The sequence below is a fragment of the Paramisgurnus dabryanus genome, chromosome 15 (assembly GCF_030506205.2).
Source record: "Paramisgurnus dabryanus chromosome 15, PD_genome_1.1, whole genome shotgun sequence".
In the NCBI taxonomy this organism is placed as follows: Eukaryota; Metazoa; Chordata; class Actinopteri; order Cypriniformes; family Cobitidae; genus Paramisgurnus; species Paramisgurnus dabryanus.
In genome coordinates this window covers 37,629,297-37,651,747 of record NC_133351.1, presented here as the reverse complement: position 1 = coordinate 37,651,747, position 22,451 = coordinate 37,629,297, and the positions used below count along the sequence as shown (strand labels likewise).

At 37.6% G+C, this 22,451-nt stretch overlaps 1 protein-coding gene across 1 annotated transcript in view; it reads left to right on the top strand.

Annotated features, from left to right (window-relative positions):
- Positions 1–11,055: 11,055 nt before the first annotated feature.
- il10rb (interleukin 10 receptor, beta) overlaps positions 11,056–22,451 on the top strand; it is a 31,858-nt gene continuing 20,462 nt past the window's right edge. Inside the window, exons 1-2 of the mRNA XM_065273125.2 lie at positions 11,056–11,445; positions 19,555–19,684. Coding sequence (XP_065129197.1) covers positions 11,388–11,445; positions 19,555–19,684 — 188 coding nt within the window. The 5' untranslated portion in view covers positions 11,056–11,387. The remainder of the gene's footprint in view (positions 11,446–19,554; positions 19,685–22,451) is intronic.

Here is a 22,451-nt window from a genome sequence, read left to right as displayed (position 1 = left end):
ATGAAAATTAATACACAGGAACATTGTATTGTACTTTAAGTTATATATATATATATAGTTATATATATATTACTTAAAGTAAAGCTGAGTAGTAAACTTCTAGTTAACTAAAAGTATAGTAAAAGAATACTTGCAAGTATACCTGAAGCACAAAATTAACAACCTACTAGTTTACTAACACAAGATTCTCCATAAAGATAATATACATTTGTACATTACATATACTTTCAAAATTTACTTAAAATATACTGTTTCTAAAGGATGCTAAATAATGTATTTTATAAATATGCTGTCAGTGCATTATTATAATGATAACTTAAACAGATAAAGTATACCTAAAATAAACTTTAAAAAGTTTTTTTTTAAAGTTCAAATTAGTATACTTTAAAAATTGCACAGAACTTTAACTCCAAGTATATCTTTTTTAAAAGAATTTTAGAAAATATACTAAATTAGAATTATTTTGAAATATGTTGAAAGTTTAATTGTAAGCAATTGTTTTGTAAGCATACTTTCAATATATTCAAAGATCGTACATTTCTTTTTAAGTATATTTGTACTATTGCAAAGTTAAATATACTTGAAATACAATAAAGTATATTTATTTTTCACCAGGGCTATTCATATGGCTTTTTGCAGCTTTCTTGATGTAGCTTTCATTGTTGCATTTTTACTTTATACTTTTAAGTATATGTCAGTAAACAAGTATAGGCCAAATATACTTAGACATTTCGGTCAGTATAGGTCAAGTATACTTTAGTACAATTTAAGTATATTTCTGAGAAGTACCTAAAGTACATTTTAGAGAAGTACATAAAAAGTAAACTGAAAGTATACTTTCTTATTTTAAAGTTTAAAAGAAGTATACTTATAGCACACTTGAATAAACTTCTTTTTCGTAAGGGTTCCATCCAAGGTGAATTTAAAAACCACTGAAGATGTTAAGCTAAGCATACAGCACTACCAAAAAGTTAAAACTGTAGTTTACATCAATTTAGGCTAACACATTTAACTTTGTGATGAAGAGCTCAACAAATCGCGTCAGTTCAGGCGGCCATCTTGGTCCGAACCCTCGATTGATAAGGACTTCCTACTGACCAAATGCCGTAATACACGCACAAGCTGTGCATGAAACACATAGGGGTGGTTTCCCAGACAGGGATTAGCTTAAGGCAGGACTAGTCCTTAGTTTAATTAGGAAATATAACTCATTTTAACAAACATGCCTTTCTGAAACCATTACTTCTGTGCATTTTGAGGCAAAACAAAGAGTATTGATGTATTTTTAAATATGTCAGTGCAAGTTGTTTTCAGATTGGACAGTTGTTAAATTTTTTTAGTCTAGGACTAGTGTTTAATCCCTGTCCGGGAAACCGCCCCATAATCACAGCCTTGCGATTCTGAATCGATTTCAGACAGGCATTTTTAATGGGACACATGATTAATCGTCACATCCCTAGACATAACTAAGCATGACAAATAAAACTTGAAACTTATTCTTAAGTAATTTTGCTTTTTAAGTATGTATCTTGATTTAGAAAGGTTTAACATATTTGTACTGGATTAAAAGGAAATGTACTAAAAATTAATTTGCAAATTTCTCATAAAAAATGCTATTTGTATTTATCAAGACCCGGGGCCCTATTTTAATGATTTACCCTGTAAGACCCAAATATAGAAAATAACTGTTTTCACCTTTTATATGTAGTTGTAGGAGTATATATATTTTTTTAAAATTTTAGTAAGTTTTTTTTACGGGAATTTTGTAATATTACAACATTGGGCTTTTGGGGTAGCAGAATTTCTGTGATTTCACTCACTGTCTGAAAAAATGTAGAGAACATCTAAGACAAATATCCCAGGGGCTGTTAAACTTGGTATTAAGATGTGTTTTCATCGATCGGATCACAAGTGGAGAGACACATCACGTTTACACCTGGTATTTAAATCCATCTCTTTTGTCTACTTTCGACCGCTTCTCTCCAGATTACTGAGGGGATGGTCTGTGGAAGAGTCTCTCTCCTGTCATTAAAACATGAGCGGGAGTAATGACAGGGTTAAATGGATGTGAACTAATATGATGTTAGAGTCCACTGCTTGTGTTGTAAGTAAACATGCTACACAATGTTTTGTCCATGTATATGTAAGAGCTTTCTCCGATATTTCAGCACAATTACTGAAATAAGATCGCGCAACTTTCCCATGCTTGTAAAATGAAACTAATGAAAGACGCACAGATCAAAAAGCTGGATAGTCCTTATGGATTAAATGCTTTAATTTCATGCAGCAGCTAAATTCAAATCTACGATCCCAGCAATAGATTTACACCCTTTGTTATAAACAGAATGTAAATAGTCTTGCAAGTAGATCACCACAAAATGGGCTAGTAGTATTTTTACATTGTCACTTAATCTCTGATGCTTGACTTCTTAGAGTAAGGATCATTAAAAAATTAAAGCCACAAAGAGGTGCAGATTTTTCAGAAAATGGGCCTACTGGCTCACAGACAATAGGAATAGACAACTAATTATGAATTGTGAGTACACTTTTTTAGTCTGTTCACACACATTAAAATTAGACAACTATTCTCTCACCTTGCACATAGTCTGGTCTAGTAGTTTCTCTTGTAAAGTATCTTTTGGAACAGCTGATTTGCAACCGATAGTGTGGACAAGAGTATGCCAACATTATTTATTTAGGGGGACATTTTGCAAATATTACAGGTAGGCCTAATACATTAATAATGATATATTAATACTATATATTCTAAAACATAGAAGATGAGGGAATTATGGTGTTTTCAGAGATTAGTTCATAAATATTAGTTATAGTTCTAACAAACTTTAATATACTGTAAACTTTGTAATGCACTGTAAGTCACTTTGGATAAAAGCCTCAATATTTTCATACAAATATAAAAATAACAGTATTTTATCTGTATTTAAATACATTTTACAACATATGACACTCTTAACCCAATGCACGGTTTCTAAATTGATGCTTATATATTTTAGTCAAGGAACCTAACCCATTTAATCCCACCGGTCACATTTGTGACCGTGTCTTTTTTCTTATTTCTCTAAAACGTGTTGATGTTGGCTCTGGGCAAGAAATTAAACTTTTAAATGAAAAAATAGATTGTCTTGATTAAAATGTATCAATGTCATGTGACTAGCGTGAAAGGTCACATTACCAGATCAGTTTACTTGCTGCTTGCACATCTAGAAGAAGATGTCTACCTAAGACTTCTACAAAAAGAAGTAAAACATCTTAATTAACAGATAGTACTCGCCTGAAAAGTCCGCTCCCCTTCTCACTCTCATAATGGGAGAGGGAGGGTGTTACTGCGCCAAGTCGAAGTACTCCCAAAAGTGCTATTACGCCATAAAATATAGTTACTCTTTTAAATCCGCTTAGAAAAGCGCTATGTTTTATTTTGTACCACCAAACTTGCTCGTATAACTACTCGTCTTAAATAGGAAAAACGTTGATGTGTTTGGTCACTTCTAACTTTATCTCTAAATGGTACCACTGAATGAATGGGGCTAAGCTAAATGCTATCGTAGCATCGCAGCGCGCTCCAGCGCTTACGTGCACACACACAGATGATAGAGGGATGATTCAACAGTTCTTAGTTAAGGTAATAACATATTTTAATATTGAAAATGAGTAGACTATTCCTTTAAGCTGCGTTTAATCCAACACGCTTGTGAACTTCAGACGGATGCACATGATATTGTAGCGCGCGTGAGGGGGGATCTGTGGCGCGTGCAGGTACTGTGATTGAAAGGCAGATTTTACACAGCCCTGCGCTGATTGGACCAAATGAACCGGCCTGCGCTGATTGGACCAAATGAACCGGGAGCGGTGGATTTTTGCAAAAATTCTAGCTCCACTTCTAGGTGGAGCTAGAAGCGCGTTTTTTTTTCTTAAACAGTCTGTTCCACCTCGAGGAGGTCCCCAAAAGCACCACAATGACCAACAAGATGAACACAGGTAAGTAAGTTAAAACAAATTTTATTTAAGTTATTTAAAATGCTCTAAGCAATGGGGAGGGGCAAGGGGAATTATTAAAAGGTCTCTCTTCTAAAAGGTCTTCTCCACAGATCTTCGGGGGTAGGGGCCAAGTGTCGGACCGGACAATACTGAGCACGGGGAGGGGAGAGGGGCCGAGAGGGGCGGAGTTCCTCCTCTTGGTCCTACTATCTGTGGCGCGCTCCTTGGCTCCTGGAGGCAGATCAAACAAAGCTTTAAAAGACTGTGCGGGGTTTTGTGACAGCTACCTGCTCGGTGTTTTCCGTTGGTCGTCCCACGACTGGCTCCAATGGCCTCCCGTCAGGGATACAGGTAAGTATATGGCTCTTTCTCTGCGTCCGTGATCTAACTCTCTTTCTCTTTGGCTCCTTTCTGCAGGACACCGGGGCCACTCTTCTCCGTCCGCAGCCGGCTGGTGTCGCTTCCTGGGCCGGGGATCGACTGTGGTCACAGACACACAAAAAAACAGGTTAACAGGGGGAACTCACTGTGCACCAAGGCCTCTCGTTGGCCTAAGGGGGCTGGATAGCAGGATGTGTAGTGACCACCACTCTACTTTACCCGATAGTTTACCTCGAGGGCGTCACCAGCCTGGGCCAGGGGAAATGCCAGATGGACAGGGCTCTGCTCGGCGTGCAAGGCGGGACCTACGGGACACTCAGGTAAGGTGAACTTAAACTCACCCTAAGGTGGCTGGGCAGTCGACGGGACGGGTATGTTTCTTCAGGTAAGTGTCCAATTCTTACTCACGGCTTGGCTCTATAGTGGCTCAGTGGTATACAATGCTGCAACGACAAGACAGTTTCACATGCAGATAGCTCTCAGCTCTATTCTCTACTGACATACAGCTTTGGTAATTGCAGGACCCTTTGGGTGCGTGTGGCTCTTAAAGTGGACTCTAAGTGGCTCTGCAAGACAAGGCGGCCTAGGGAAGTATAGCTCCGCCTTCGTCGCTCAACGACGTCTCCATCGTGTCAGGGGGGACCGTACAGGTACGTATACCCTTATTTTAGGCTTTTACTCCACAGGTTCTTCAGGTAAGTATGGCTCTTAACTTTACTCTTTCTTCCCTCACTCTAGACACAACACAGCAGTATTACAGCTTAGGTGAATAGAAAGGATGTACATCACCTGGCCTTAGCCCACGGCGAGGAAACAGGTAAGACGGGGAGGTGAAGTCTGTCACGGACCGGGCGCCTCTGCTCACTCTCAGGGTCAACACCCAATGCCGGCACTGGTGGGACAGGCAGCTAGACTTCCTCTCACCGTGCAAGTTGCACACCACAGTCAATAGGTATCTCCACAATGCTTCTCCTTCCTGTACTTCCTACTAGGGTCCTTCCCACAGCATACAGGCTCAAGACGCGCAGGCGGGGGGAGTAACAATTACGTCCTCGATAGTGAACACGTTCCATCGGCTCCACAGGGTGCCTCACAGCAAAACTGGTAACTCCTAGGGGCGGTATGAGCAACAGGGACACAGCACAGCAAATGCTTCAAGTGCGCACACATCAATAATGCACTCTCATACACGGCACTCCACACTTCTAATAGTGAAAATTAGGGCTCATACTGGTGTTTCACTTGCGGCCGCGGGCACTCTGGACGGATGACGCGAGTCCCCGCACTACGCTCTGGGTATCCTCCAATCCTCTGGCTCACCCACCGGCTTCGGATTCCACGGTAGGGTCACTACGTAACAACACACTTTGCACACAGCAATAACTGTCCGTAACTCCAAGTTTTCAACACAATACAAGAGGCATTGGTACTCACGGATCGTTATGGTGTTTTCTCCCCTTTTAGGGTCGTCCTCTCTCTACTCCAGCGTTATCCTGAGAAGTCGCCGGCTGTACACTAGCCTGACTACGTCAGACTTTGTACTTCCGCTAAATTTCATTACGCTTCTGTACTCAGTCTGAGATACCTCCCATTCAAACCGTTTTCCTCAGGTCTCAAAACAACCGGCGAATCAATGAACAGAGGGCGGGCTGAGAGCCGTGACGTAGACGCTAAGCGCCGAATGTACGGTTGTAGTTTGTAGTGGACATGGAGGCACAGAAAGCTATTTGCTCTGTTGTGGAGAACCGGCACTTGTCAACTTAATCCCGAACAAGAAAAGTGTTTGTTAAACATTTTGAATGGAGATTATGTTGTTGCCCTACTCCCGACAGGTTTTGGGAAAAGTTTAATTTATCAACTATTATCGATCGTCAGCGAGAAACTGTGTGCAGCACAGCTTGACGTGCACAACAATCGAGATATCATGGAAGGAAATTTCATTGTTCACAGTTAATGGTGGAGGACGCGTGGGCAAACATTCTTTGGTGACGTTCCTGATTAACCAGAAAAAAAGGTAGGAAGATTTAATTTACATATGGTTATGGCCGTCTGGTGGAAGAGTTTGTGAGGAGAGACGGGCGTTCCTCCACTTAGACGTGAGTGGAAAGACACCGTAAGGATAGTGTTCAACTAGCTCTGGCCCGATTTACTTTACATAATCTGCAGAAGTCGTTCATAGCCATGTTAACTTCGGTATTTCGCTCGATGGGTTTGTTTTCACATCATGCGTGTGTTTTACAGCAGAAATTTGATGCGGCTGAGCTGGCGCATAACGCACATCATATCCAAACGTTATGTGATTGGCTTACGTTTAGACCAATGATTTTAAACTTCAGACAAGCCCCTCCCATGAGAAGGAAAACGATTGTCAATTATGCCCAGCCAGACTCTGTCTATGAAGCGAAGCAAAATAGCAGAGGATGGTTCTACCAGGCTAGCTGTACACACTCTCCTTTAAGGATCGCCCTTCGTATCCGTCTTCAATACAGATAAGTACTTTTACGTAAACACATATTACTCTTCGGATATATGGTGCTTCCATAATCGTTCCTTCTGTCTCTGTTTTCCTTTAACAGGTCCGCTCTCTCTCCACTTCCTCTTCGTCCACTTTGCTGCCACTTGCAACAACGCCCACTACAACCACCGTCAACAACGGGGGGGAAAACAACTGCAACTAACCTGTCTTTCACATGCTTCTTATAAGCTTCCTCTTTCTCATCCTCCAATCAGCGTTCGCCACGCAGACGCTCTCACCTGTCGTTGGTTTCCGCTGATTTCGTCGCCCGGGGCAACCCGGAAGTGTCGATGTTTGCATACATCAGTCCGGGGGGAACCATTCTTCCCAACTTTTGGTTCCGCCCCGATAGTCACTCGTGACATCTAATTTATGTTGTTCTATCAGAGCATAGTGTTGGTTTCAGTGAATATGACCAAAAAATATGATCAAAATAGTTGCCGACCGCAGCTTTAAATGATGAGATGTATTTCTCACCCTTTTTATAGGGCATTTTAGTAATCTTGGGTATGTCTTTGGTAATACTTTTCTAGTGTTTGTTTTTAATGTTCAAGTATAACAAATCATTTGTGCAATCATCACTTGTTTTTTTACTATTTGTGTTTTCTTTGTGAACAGCTCAGTGTGTTTGGCTGTAATGATGATAATTGAAAAAGTTTTACTAAGTTGTTTTTGGGGTTGGGGCTTAGGTCATGTGACCATTCCCAATTCCCATACCTTTCTACCTGGTAAATGCACTCACCTGTGTATGTTTGGCATGCCCTGATAAAAACTGTTTAGTTGAAACGCGTTGGCATGTAGCCATTTTTTATTAAAGGCTTTTTTACATTCAGAAGTGCCTAATTTTTCTATTTTCTTTTTGTTATTATAGGCCCTTTTTTGAAGAGCAACCTGGATTGTTTATACATTTTTATAAAACGGTTAGTCCAATCCTTGATTCTGATTGGTTCATTGGTTCGATTCAACATTGCTATGACCGCTTCACCTAACGGTTCTGTTTATCACTGTGCCCTTAGCAACACCCTAGCAACCACACATATCGGTTTGTTGTTTTTATTTGAGCTTTCATGCATATTACACATTGGAACACATGTGTTCGCGTCGTGCCTAACAACGCCCTTCAGCTGTAACTTATTCACGATACAGCACAGCCTCTCGTACCTTATTGCTTATATATTTTTTTGACCCAGAGAAGTCTTCCCTTTTCTTTTTTCTAGACCCTATTAAATGATGCAAAACAATAAGTACTTCCATCCCTCTATGGTTATTTTGTTACCCTATAGTAAGCACGGAAATAAAAAGTATTATACAAAATAAAGCCGGATATCAAAATATCCAACAATATGTTAGAAACCATGTATAATGATGCAGTACAGATTAACACAGATGCGTCTAAAGATCCAGTTACTGGGGAAACAGGTGCAGCGGTATTCTATGAAGGTATATTTGGTGCAAAACAACTGCACACCTGTGAAAGTGGAATTTGTATTTGTAGAGATTATCCACACATGTGTATCAGTAAATTTGAAGTCACAGATGAAGAGTTGCAAACTTGTAGATTTTTTTCTTTCCCTCAAATACAACACAACAGTTACACATTCACAAATCCTTCAGTGCAGCTGCACAAATCCCATTTTACAAATCACAGATTAAGAAACTCACAAGCTCACGTTTTTTGCTACAATTGCTGCAGTAAATATGGTGCAAAACCTACTTGAACACCTGCATCAAAGTATGTGAAGTCACACACAAATTTTGTACATTCGCAAAATCAGTTTGTGCATCTGTGCGATGAGAGTTGCATGTGTGTAAAAAAACATTTTCACAAATATTTTTTTATTTTTGAAATATTTTCTAGCACAAACACAAGTACATAAATACAACTGCTTGAATCTGCTGCTACGAGTTTCAAACACTCTTTTTCGTGTGCTCTCTGTTTTGCACCAAATATCTCGAGATAAATGGTGCGAAAGTAATTTGTATACCTGCAGGCTGTGCTCAGCACTGCCCACCAAGTGGCGCCTGACACTCACTGAAGCAGAGTTTATTAATTACCAGCAATGTTTCAGCAAAGTAAATCGCCTTTATCAAGGTATTATTTTCACCAAGTGGAGAACAATATAAATGGGAGTGCTAATTATACACAGATGAAGGTAATTACATACAATATTCCAATGATTTATTAGTAAACAAAATATAAGTTCCATAAATCTCAAACCATCAATATAAGTAGATTAAAAAAATACAAGCAGCAAATACACACATAGGCCTACATTTAACTGAGATACATGCTTTTTCTTCTAATATACTAATTTGGATGATTATTTCTGTCTTTTTGAATCGGGTAACTGAACAACTAAATTGTTTTTATTATTATCTAAACAGTTGTTCTGATTTCTTAACATTTACCCTGGATGCTAACCCAAATCAAATCAGCTTTTTAGACTTGTGGGTAGCTTGTAATTTTTTACATAGGGATCCGATTAAAAAACCTACAGCTCGTCATACACTATTGAGAGTGGATTCTTATTGTCATGAGCAGGGCCGTACAGAGGATTTTATAAATACCAAGGTCCATATGAATTTTTCTAGGGCATGCACCCCAGAAAAAAATGTCTTATTTCTCTGCTCTACATATATGACTTCTAACACATCAGGAAAAAAACCAATCAAATAACTATAGATGTCAAACCATGTCAGTATGCACAAGACTTGTGTTGTTTATTAGTAATACATTGAAATAATTATTTTACCATCCTGGGCACATTGTTGTGTCAGTAAAGTAAACATAGGCTAACTGAATATAGCTGAATGTAATCTAGGAGATAAATTAGTTAGATCGGACCTCTCTTCTCCATGTATACCAACAGAAACCACTTTAACACTGTCATTGTTGAAAATCATATGTAGGAAAACAAATAGAGAGTATAAAACACGCATCGTGAAACATCAGAGTGCAATAATATGCAGAAATATGAACCTTCCATTAGCACTGCATTTTGTTGAACTTAATCATCCTATAACTTCATTATTGTATATAGGAATTGAGAGGGTATTTTCATCTAGAAGGTGAGGTGAGTTGGACCAATTTTTACTTAGACAGGAGGCCTTTTAGGTATAATAAAGCCTATTAGGTATATGTAGGCCTATGTGTGTATTTGCTGCTTGTATTTTTTAATCTACTTAAGTTATATTGATGGTTTGAGATTTATGGAACTTATATTTTGTTTACTAATGAATAATTGGAATATTGTATGTAATTACCTTCATCTGTGTATAATTAGCACTCCCATTTATATTGTTCTCCACTTGGTGAAAATAATACCTTTCTTGCTGAAACATTGCTGGTAATTAATAAACTGTCGGGCGCCACCTGGTGGGAAGTGCTGAACATAGCCTACAGGTATACAAATCACTTTCGCACCACTTATCTCGAGATATTTGGTGCAAAACAGAGAGCACACAAAAAAAGAGTGTTTGAAACTCGTAGCAGCAGATTCAAGCAGTTGTATTTATGTACTTGTGTTTGTGCTAGAAAATATTTCAAAAAAAAAAAAAAATTGTGAATTTTTTTTTTACACACATGCAACTCTCATCGCACAGATGCACAAACTGATTTTGCGAATGTACAAAATTTGTGTGTGACTTCACATACTTTGATGCAGGTGTTCAAGTAGGTTTTGCACCATATTTACTGCAGCAATTGTAGCAAAAAACGTGAGCTTGTGAGTTTCTTAATCTGTGATTTGTAAAATGGGATTTGTGCAGCTGCACTGAAGGATTTGTGAATGTGTAACTGTTGTGTTGTATTTGAGGGAAAGAAAAAAAATCTACAAGTTTGCAACTCTTCATCTGTGACTTCAAATTTACTGATACACATGTGTGGATAATCTCTACAAATACAAATTCCACTGTCACAGGTGTGCAGTTGTTTTGCACCAAATATACCTCCATAGTATTCATCCCAAAATATAATATTATGATCCGAAAAGAATTACAGATCAACTTCAAATAGGATATAGAATAGGAAGAAACCTCAGCACCTATTTAGTTACCTTAGTCGTATTTATTTATTTATCCCCCTCAGTTCACACCTCAGTCCAGAAGATGGCGGTAATGCACACTGTTTGCAAACTGCCAGTAAAACTACCGAAGAAGAAGAAGAGCGACCTTTACTGTGACGTAACGATCCGTACTCTTTGACAGTGGTTCATTGCCGACAGTGTCGACTTTTCGAGTTGACTGTGAAGCAGGCATCGGAGCGTCGGTGTCAGACGTAACATCACAACTTTTACGAAGTAGTGCTACATGCTGTAAAGTTTACGATATGGCGTGAACGCCCCTTGTGACAACACTTCCAGCACTTGTTCTTCTGGCTATAGTAGCTACTAGCCATGATACCAGACTTCGGAAACTGAACAGATTTCACACACTCAAACAAGCACATTGTGAATGTAGTAATGCTTTCAGAAAGGTCTACGCATTGAACGGAGACATGAATTCGTTTTGGTGGTATAGAGTTGCAATTTTCCTCCTGGTTGAAGTATCAGTGGGTAAGTTGCTACTACGATGATACAGTTTTTGTGAGTTTGCTTAACGGTACTTAAGAGTGTTCGCTAAGAGTTTGTTTTAAAATGTTAACGTCAGACGGTTTTGCTATAATCAGCGTTTATGTTTCTATATGGGTGTGCGGATGTAGTTTTTTTTTTTTTTAAACATCCGCTGTTCTCTGTGAGGTTATTTGAGTGGTAATGTGAGAATTAATATAAGTACTTAGACGACACGCAGTCTCTAGTCTTTATGTTTTTGTTCCGACAGTACATGAAACATACATTTAATACCTAGAGAGTAACGACAAAATGTAACAATGAAATTATTTAATACTCCATTGCATTAAGTTATATTGATGCCACAAAGCTACCGAGAGATTGTAGTTAAGCAGGAAGTGAAAGTGAAAGGGTACATATGCCACTGCAATGCAGTGGAAGGAAAATAAACAGAGCTGTGTCTAATCTCGCTTATTTATGCTTTAATAATAGCCTACTGTTGAGTACTAGTACATATTTTTAGTGCAAAGCTAAAGAGTTTGTGCCCCGGAGCTTTTTCCGAAACAGCACCCTATCTCATCGTGCACTATTTGGTGCGTCCGCCACAATGCACTCTGATTTTGATTGTACATTCGATAACTCACTATTACACATGAATCAACGCGAGACGATCATGTGACTGGAATCAGCTGAAGGGGACTTTACCGTAAACACCACAATTTTATGTTCATACACTTGTGTTGGGTCTTGTTTGTGCAGTGCCGGTGTTGAGTCGAAGTCTGTTCTCTCTCTGTGTTTCGTAAAGCGTTTTCATCACGTAACGTTTATAATTTATTTAGAAAGATTACAGATTTGAATGGGTTATACTAAAGAAGCAATAATATCATGTATTCTTTATCATTTATTACATATTTCTACATTTTTTGGTTTTCTAATATTTATTTTTACCTTATACCTTAGTCTATGTCTTCCTTTTTGTCCGTACTGTTTGTTCTAAAATAATTGTTTACATACCTAATAAATATAAATATAGCACACATTCACACACATGATGTGAAGCGTTATTTAATATATAAACAGGCCTATGCATATTAATTTGTATGTAAACATTATAGTTTTAGAATAGTTTTAGAACAAACATGGCTATAAATACAAGGAAGAAATAATAGAAAACAGGACAATTATTTAATAAATGGTATATATAATACATGATAGTATTTCTTTTTATGTACTTTAGCAATTGATACTGTAAAAATAATCGTTTACCAATAAAGAACAAACCATATACATTACATACATGCACACATCTCAGTAGCCTTAAAGGAGCATTTCACCCATAGAAACATTAATCTTTATTGAAAGTGTGTCATATTTGTAGTCAAAATGTAATGTGCATTTAGAATTTAGTGCCTATTTGACCGAGAAAAGGGATGTTTGTAGTCTCACCCCCTCAACAAAGATACTGGACTTCCTTCTTTCAATGATGCAAAATGATGCTTTTTACATCATTGAAAGAAGGAAGTGCAACACTGAACTCTGTATTTCTCCTGTCTCAGCGGCAACTCGGGAAATGATGCATGACCATTCAAAAACATGACTGGGGTTCTAACTATACAAAGCTTAATGCAAATGGGTGAAGTGTCCCTTTAAGCCTTTTAAACTTTTAATGCATCTAAAAAATAAACGTAACGTGATGAAAACGCTATAAGAAACATTACGCTAAAGGGAAACATAGTGGGAAACGACTTAACATATGTCCTAGAAGCTGGGGAGCCCTATGGAAACCTTTGTGAGGGGCCCCCTGTCAGTGCATTCATAAAACCCATTAATTGTTTCTGCTTTAATTAGTTGTATTGTATTATCTTACAGCTGTATATTATTCCCATATGGACTTTACTTTGACACTCTTCTCTGACTGATAAATGAAAACTTGCTTATTATAACATGAAACATGCATTTGCTTTAAAGCTGTTTTGATTTAAAACGTGTTGTGAGAAGCACTAAAAATAAACCTGATTTAAATTTTTATTAATTTAATGAATCAAATTTAATTTAAATGCATAATGTTAATACAGTAAAAAATGTACCATTTAAAACGTTAAAACGTCCATTTACCAAACCCAAACAAACTGAAAGACAAACACATTAAAGTGCATAAATGTGGTTTACTTTATTTACTGACATAAATGATGACTTAATTACTGAAAATATCTTATAAAGGGCAAACGAAACAATTTGGAAATCTGTATTGGAGTATTATTTTGAAAATATTACACTGCTTTGTTTAGCAATGGTAACAAAATACTTTTTAACTTTTTAAATACTAAAAACACATACTTTCCTCTTGTTCCCTTGCTTCACACATTTTTTTTCCATTATTCTGCTCCAGATGGATAGCATTTTGAAGCCATGGTGGGCATATGATATGCGCACTGTTAGCCATCACTCTTTTGCGTCATGCGCTGCAACGTTTCTCAGTCCGAGGGCTGCGGCCTCCGAAGGGTTGTGTGTGTACCCTGGATACATTAACAATCTTGGTTTATTTAAGTTTATGAGCATTTCATTCGCAAGTCATAAGCATATTGTAACAATTCACCATTAACTAAGAATAATAGTCAACTTTATAATTGTTAATATTCTGAAATGCGTCTTTATACCATATGCAGCCTACAAATGCGACCTCTAAAGGCTGCAGCATTTGGATTGAGAAACAGCCTGCATGTTGTCTGAGTACATGTCAGAAATCATTAAGTGTTTTTAAAAAACCTGCATAAAATCCTTATGTTTGCATATTATTAAAATTACAGCGTCTTTTTTCATTAAACACAATAATCATTTTGATTTGATATAATGGTTTTAAATTATTTTGGTGCGGGGCCCTATGCAAATTGCGTAATCCGTGTATAGAAAGGCCCGGCACTGTGTTTGTGTATCCTTGTTTCTTTTCCTCACGTCTTAGCTCCACCCCTTAACCCCTTTGAAACTTTGAGTGATACACAACAGAGCTCTGCTATGAGCGGTTGCATAACCTTCATGTGGCTCATGTTACCATATAACTTTAATGTCCAAAGGTGTGAATATGTCTTTCCACTTCATGGTTTTGTGCTGTGTGTAGTGTAGTACTGTACTCTCAGTATTCTTAAATTGATGAAGGCCAGAAAGTTATGAACAGCTGTTAGCATATGAAGAGTTTCGTTGCAAAACGAGATAACTCTGTTTTTAACATTTTTGTCAAAACATGTTTATTATTATGTTATCATGTTATTATTTTGTTTTATGATGCTACTTTGCTGTATTTTTTAAGTTATGAAGGTTTAAATTAAAACAAACCAACTGCAGTTGAATTGATATTAATTGGAATGCACAACCAAAAAAAACAAGATTATCTCGTTTTGCAACGAAACTCTTCATATGTCCACAGAAGTACCACATAAACCTACATAATTGATTGGCAAATATCACTGATAACACTAAATTCAGATAAACTATCATGGACACAAACAAAATTCAGAACATCTCCTGAGATGAACATCAGCAGTGCTTAGTTATATAAAAAGCTGTTTTCAGATGCCCATCGACAGATTGTCTGACGTCTATTCTTAATGTATTAGGGCCGGTCATTCCTACTATTCGGTGCCATTTGTGTCCCCAAGATATAATAGTGTATGAGAAAAAAGAAAAAGGAACGGTTCTCTGGGTCAAAAAAAAGTATAAATAATGTATAAACAATCCAAGGTGCTCTTTAAAAAAGGGCATATAATAACAATAAGAAAAAAAATGAGGCATTCCTGATAAATGTTAAAAAGCCTTTAATCAAAAAATGGCTACATGCCAACGCGTTTCTAACTAAACAGTTTTCATCAGCGCATGCCATACATACACAGGTGAGCAATTTACCAGGTAGAGAGGTGTGGGAATGGTCACATGACCCCCAACTTTAATAACAACTAGGTAAAACTTTTTAATTATCTCATTACAGCCAAACAAACTGAGCTGTTCACAAAGAAAACAAATTGTAAAAAAACAAGTGATAATTGCACAAAATTATTTGTTATACTTGAATATTATTCTGTTTACACATATCAAAAACATTTTACCCATGATAAGTCTAAAAACAAACACTAGAAAATAGTTAACACAAACATACCAAGATTACTAAATTGCCCTATAAAAAGGGTGAGAAATATATAATAAATCATCATTTAATCCTGGAAAAGTAGTGGCTCTAAGTTTTACAATCCACCAGGTTTCCCTTGGAAGAAGACGTCGAAGCCTGTCACCACCCCTTACATTCCTAGAAATTACTTCAATGACCATTACCTTCAAATTATTCAAATTCATGTGCCTCTTTGAAATGCACAGCCATAGGGTGGTTAGGATTCACAGATCTTTTGGTGTATTTGTGCTGTGCAAGACGTTCTTTGAGTCTTCGCTTGAGTCTTCGTCCCACATAGAAACACCCACACTCACATTCAAGTCTGTAAACCACATAGGTGGTGTTACAATTAGCAAAGTCCTTACAATGAAACATTCTTTGCGTAAGCACATCAATAAATAAACTTTGGCGGGCAACATATTCACAGTGATTACATGAGCCACAACTGTATGTGCCCTTAGGTATCCGAAGCCATGACAAAGGTCTAAAAGAAGGGAGATGACTGTCCTTATTTATAATATTTGTAATATTCCTCACCAAATGTTATTTTTTAGTATTAATGCATTTTTAATTATCAAGATCTTTAAACAAAGTTGCGTCCCTAAGATGAATGCCCCCCCTGATACTCTTATGGAAATCCCTCTGAACACACTCCCTGGACCAATATATTGTTGAATCGTCCTTCTCCTCATTGCCACCAGGATTTTCCGAAATGGAACTCGTTTTTCCTCTCATTTGTGTGAAAATTGACGCTCCCAAATCCACCAAGAAAACTGTGTTAGGTCTGCCGCTTTGTTACACGTCACACCACATATGGGGAAGAGAGAGAAGAAAAACTATTGGGTCTGATTGGTGAATGAATAGGGTTTGGTTTTACACTGTGTGAGTGTAAGCAACTTTGACATAGCATCTGGATTGTTGAAATGTAAATGCGTGGACACGTGAATGCAGCATCTGAATACAGGGAAATGTTGTACATGCAAATGAATTGCAGTCATTTACAAAGAGGATTGCATGCATGTATGAATCGAGATTGTGATTCTTTTTTTGATTAATCATGCAGCCCTAATTGCAAACACTTGTAATTTGTAGGGCTGTCAATAGATTTAATTATTTAATCTAGATTAATCGCAAATTAATCTCACATTTTTTTATCTGTTCTAAATTTATCTAAGTTTAACACTTTTCAAGTTTTTAATGCTCTAATCAACATGGATTTGGACAAATATATATGCTATATGCAAATGTATGTCTGCAACAGCCTGTTTACATTTTCAACAGAACCATCAGTCATAGTTTTATATATGATTTTCCCTTGAGAAGACCTTGTTCTCCATTTCTGTTTGCTGCTGCATCATTTATGACCTTTGCTGGCAAATTGAGTTGGGATGAGCAAATTTGTGACCCGTCACGGAAACCAGTGTCACAAGTCGGCAGCACAAGTTTCGAGAAAATGAGAAACAAAGTTTTTTTTTTAAAAATTGTGATTTTCGTTTTATTGCAGAATCTGTTAGTTGAAATCACGAAGAAGCCTCTCCATGTTTGAGATAGCAGTTTATGTATATTTAAAGCGTACTTTTTGCGGTTGAAATTGGCTTGTTTTTCCGGAGATTCTAGTGTGCAGCGGGGGGCGTCATTGTCTGGATAAGCTTGTGTTTTCGCCTCCACCCCCAAAGGTAACAGCGTGACTACTGACTGAATAAGGATAGTTCGCCCAAAACTGAAAGTAATGTAATTATTGACTTACCCTTAAGTCATTCTAAACTCGAAAGAGCTCCGTTCATTTTCGGAACACAGTTTAAGATGTTTTAACATTAGATTTAGTCCGAGAGCTTTCTGTCTCCTCCATTGAAAATCTATGTACGGTTTCCATGTCCAGAAAGGTAATAAAAACATCATCAAAGTAGTCCATGTGACATCAGTGGGTCAGCTTAAATGTGTTGAAGCATCGAAAATACATTTTGGTCCAAAAATAGCAAGAGTTACGACTTAATTCAGCATTGTCATCTCTTCCGGCTCGAGCGTGAAGTCACGTGACTGTAGTGACGCGGCTGCCCTTTTCCTCAGACATGTTTGCTTAGTTTTATTAATTTTTTTCAAACTTATAGCGTGCGTCTCCCCAGACTGTAAACGAAGCTCGGACGCACAAAACAAAAGAAAAATAAAAGAAGCTGGGGCGGAATAAATAACAGTCAGCCGCATCGTACGTTAGCCGTCACTGACTTAATTGGGCGCCGCAGTCGGGTGACGTTAAAAAGTACCGCGATTTCTTCAAGAAATCTCACGGAGTAGTTTAATTTGGACTCGCTCTCGCGGTACTTTGACGTCTTGCAGCGCAGCATGAAGTCAAACTCCTATAAGTTATGCAGAGATCGTTGAATTCTTTATATAATTGGCTACATGTTTTGTCTATCAATATTTTCCATGAAGTCATTGGCTGATGGAGGAACGAGCGAGCGATTGATAACATCTCTTAAGGACTTCACGTTTTCGACGATGCTGTTTTTGGATTATCTATTATACTATCTCCCTATTTTAAATACAAACTTTGAAGGCGGGTTCATGTGTTTAACGGAACGTAAATACCGGAGTGTAATCTGATATACCCTTACATGTTACGATGTAAATAGTCCTCAGATTGTATATTATATTGTATTACCAGAAATTCATGCGAAATCTGATGTAAACAATAGACTATATATCTATATTTCACGGATTATACGCATTTGTGGACAAAAATTATTGGATGATTCACACATCTGAAACAGACTGGATTCGACTTGTGATCCCCACAAAGGTAAAAGTCCTGTTTATGTTGTCATTCGGACTTCTGTAATAAAATACTACATATGATGCTAGAACATCTGTATCTCAAAACGGCTGTATGGCAAAGTGTTAACTTTTTTCTTTCTCAAATTTCTCAGCATTCTCTTTCTTGAATGTGTTACATTCAAATGGCCACAACTTCTCCAAATCTTATCAGATTTCCATGTGTTACACATTGTTGGAAAGCTTAGAAACTGCACTTTAAGAATATAGACGGTTTCATCTGATGCACGTGATACACGTCTGGATCCGAACCTTACTTCCGGTTTCGTTTTGACTAGTTGCTAAACTGATCTCTTGAACAAATGCCTCGTCGAAAATAACACATGTTTTGGTTTCCTAGGTAATCTATGTGTTGTTTTTTGCTTGTTATATAAATAAACTACGTTTAAAGTACTTTGTTGTTATGTATTATTAGCGGAGTTTACCGGAAGTTACGTGCGGACCGCGACAGCCGCTTGTTTATGTTATTATTGCTGAAACCGTCTATATAACTCAAAATGCCCCAGATCCGACTTGTGTCACTACTTTCCGTGACTGGTCACATTTTCAAAAATTAGTTATTTATATTTTAACATTCTCTATTAAAAAACTTCAAAACAATGCATGATTTGTTGGAATCTGACAAAACATGACAGAACTACACCTGTTTAAGCAAAGCAAAAACAATATCAATATATGTTAAATATATATATATTTTTTTGTTTTGTTGAATTTTGACATTGAGACAGACCGCTTTAAGAAAAAGGGAAAAGAAGACGCATCTTTGCTTAAGATTATGGATTTGGGACGGTACACCTCTCAGGAGATAAAGATTATTTTAGATGTTTAATGACCATTTAGAGCTTTGGATTTGCTAGACGAGAGCTTAATGTTCTTATTTTTATGAAAACCTCCGACTTATCTAGACAGCGCGGGTCACTTTGCTGCGTCTCAATTCATTCAGCTGTGGGCTAAGACCAAGGGTTAAAAAGAAACTGCGTGTTGCGTTAATCGCGCGTTAATAAAATTAGTGGCGTTAAAATGAATTTGCATTAACGCGTTAATTTTGACAGCCCTAGTAAATTGTATTTACATCTAAATAACATTTATGTATTGCAGCATATATTCTGTTTCTGTTTGATTTTTAACAGTATGTGGAGATTTGAGCAGCCCTCAGAATTTGACTCTTGAAACACTTAACACACATTACCTTCTGCTGTGGGACTGGGGTAATGAGACCGCTATGAATGGGACTGTTACCTTCACTGCACAATATCTAGCGTAAGTATGCCTGCATAATTTTTTTTACAGCTGATGAGTTGACTTAGTTTTAGTTTTTTATGTATTATATATCCACCCTTTTTCCTAAGCCCCAGGGGCTTTGCTCGAATTATGGGTCTGACCTCTGGTTTAGTATAAACAAACGCTTCTCTGCTTTGTTTCTAGACATTCATTTATAGCAAAATGTGAAGTTGCACACTGACAGTACTTATAAATTACCTCAGCATACTGTCCACTGCTTTATGGAGGAATAGGATGACTAATTTGAATACATGTCTGTTGGGGGCGTAATTTCCACTGGGGATGGGGGACATGCCCCCCCACTTTTAAAGTCGTTTGTTTTGATTATTTTAAACGCGCATTGTCATTGCCATGGAAGAACGGGACTGAGCAGAACAAGGAGAGTCTGCCGGTGCCGGAGCACCGTAAGGGGGATGCTTAGGACGATTCTAATGGCTCATTAACTTTTTTAAAGTGTCCAGCCATGGACTGTGCCACATGTGCAACCGTCTTAGCTGGGCCCTTTCTCCGCCCTGTTTTTAGCTCGATCTCGCCGTGAGGAGTGAACTTCAGAAGAGAAAGATGTCTGTATTTACTGCTATTTGCTATGACATCTAGTGATGCACCAAATTGAAAATTCTGGGCCAAAACCAAAAAATTTGGATTTACTTGGCCGAAAACCGAAAAGGAAGCCGCAATTGGCTTCTTTTAAAAACTTTAAATTGTTAAACTTTTCTCTGCATATTTGTTAACTTGTTTACTTGTAAACATTTTGAAAGTTTTGAAAATTTTTCATGAACAAGGTTTTCATTTTCATCCTTCACATATACATTTTTTTTAACCTTGTCAAAGACGAACAAAAATTTTAATAACAAAATTTCTTACTCCATGTTTCCAAAAAGGGTCTAGCCTCGCACATGCCTTACTCGGTCAATATTAAAGGTATCAAGGTTATATTTTAACCGAATGTTCTTTACATTATGTAGGGTGGTTTTATTTAGAAAATAATAAACCACAAATAAATCTTATACATAGTTTAGTAGCATTTTCTTCTTGGCAGAATTTATCATTATAATTATCTTATAGACCACCTATTGTCCGATTCACGCTTTTGGTGTGCAAGTGTGTATTTAGGACATGTTAACCATATGCAAAAGGTACTCCAGGGTACAATTGACTTGTCGTCTCCAACAAAATCTTTTTTTCTTGGACTTCAACAAACACACGGATTGTAGGCAAAGTTTACTTCCTGGGATTGGTGATGTAGACAAGACCGACATTATCATAATTCCTCCTGCTTTGTCTCACAGCCTGTAAGTTAACTCGTGTTAGCATTGCACTGTGACTGAATCTTTCCAATATGGTAAGGAGCATCACATTTGGCTGACGTCAGAGATATTCAGGCCAATCACAACGTACAGATTAGCTGGCCAATCAGGGACAGAGTTTTTCAAATCTGTGCGTTTCAGGAAGAGAGTGTAATCTGAAGCTACAAAACTATATGGTATATGGAAAATAATGTGTTTTTCTAATCATGAACCACACAAATACATTATATTATACCAAATACATACAATGACCTCCTTTAGACTTCAGAACTGCCTTAATTCTACAACCCCAAAACAGAAAAAGTTGGGACACTGTAGAAATTGTGAGTAAAAAAGGAATAGAATAATTTACAAATCTCATAAACTTATATTTTATTCACAATAGAATATAGATAACATATCAAATGTTGAAAGTGATACATTTTGAAATGTCATGCCAAATATTGGCTCATTTTGGATTTTATGGGAGCTACACATTCCAAAAAAAGTTGGAACAGGTAGCAATAAGAGGCCAGAAAAGTTAAATGTACATATAAGGAACAGCTGTAGGAGGACCAATGTTTAGGAATAGGAATGTTGTTCCATTCTTGTCTAATACAGACTTCTAGTTGCTCAACTGTCTAAGGTCTTCTTTGTCGCATCTTCCTCTTTATGATGCATCAAATGTTTTCTATGGGTGAAAGATCTGGACTGCAGGCTGGCCGTTTCAGTACCCGGATCCTTATTCTATGCAGTCTTGACCTTGTAATTGATGCAGTATGTGGTCTGCCATTGTCATGCTGGAAAATGCAAGGTCTTCCCTGAAAGAGACGACGTCTGAATGGGATCATATGGATCTAGAACTTGGATAAACCTTTCAGCATTGATGGTGCCTTTCCAGATGTGTAAGCTGCCCATGCCACACGCACTCATGCAACCCCAAACCATCAGAGATGCAGGTTTCTGAAATGAGCGCTAATAACAACTTGGGTTGTCATTGTCCTCTTTAGTCCGGATGAAATGGCGTCCCAGTTTTCCAAAAAGAACTTCAAATTTTGATTCGTTGGACCACAGAACAGTTTTTCACTTTGCCAAAGTCCATTTTAAATGAGCCTTGCCCAGGGAAAACGCCTGTGCTTCTGGGTCATGTTTAGATATTTTGGTAGATATATTCATTAGATATATGGGTCATGTTTAGGCTTCTTTTTTGACATACACAGTTTTAGCTGGCAACAGCGAATGACACGGTGGATTGTGTTCACTGACAATGTTTTCTGGAAGTATTCCTGAGCCCATGTTGTGATTTCCATTACAGTAGCATTCCTGTATGTGATGCAGTGCCGTCTAAGAGCCCGAAGATCACGGGCATCCAATATGGTTTTCCAGCCTTGACCCTTACGCACAGAGATGATTCCAGATTCTCTAAATCTTTGGAAGATATTATGCACTGTAGATGATGA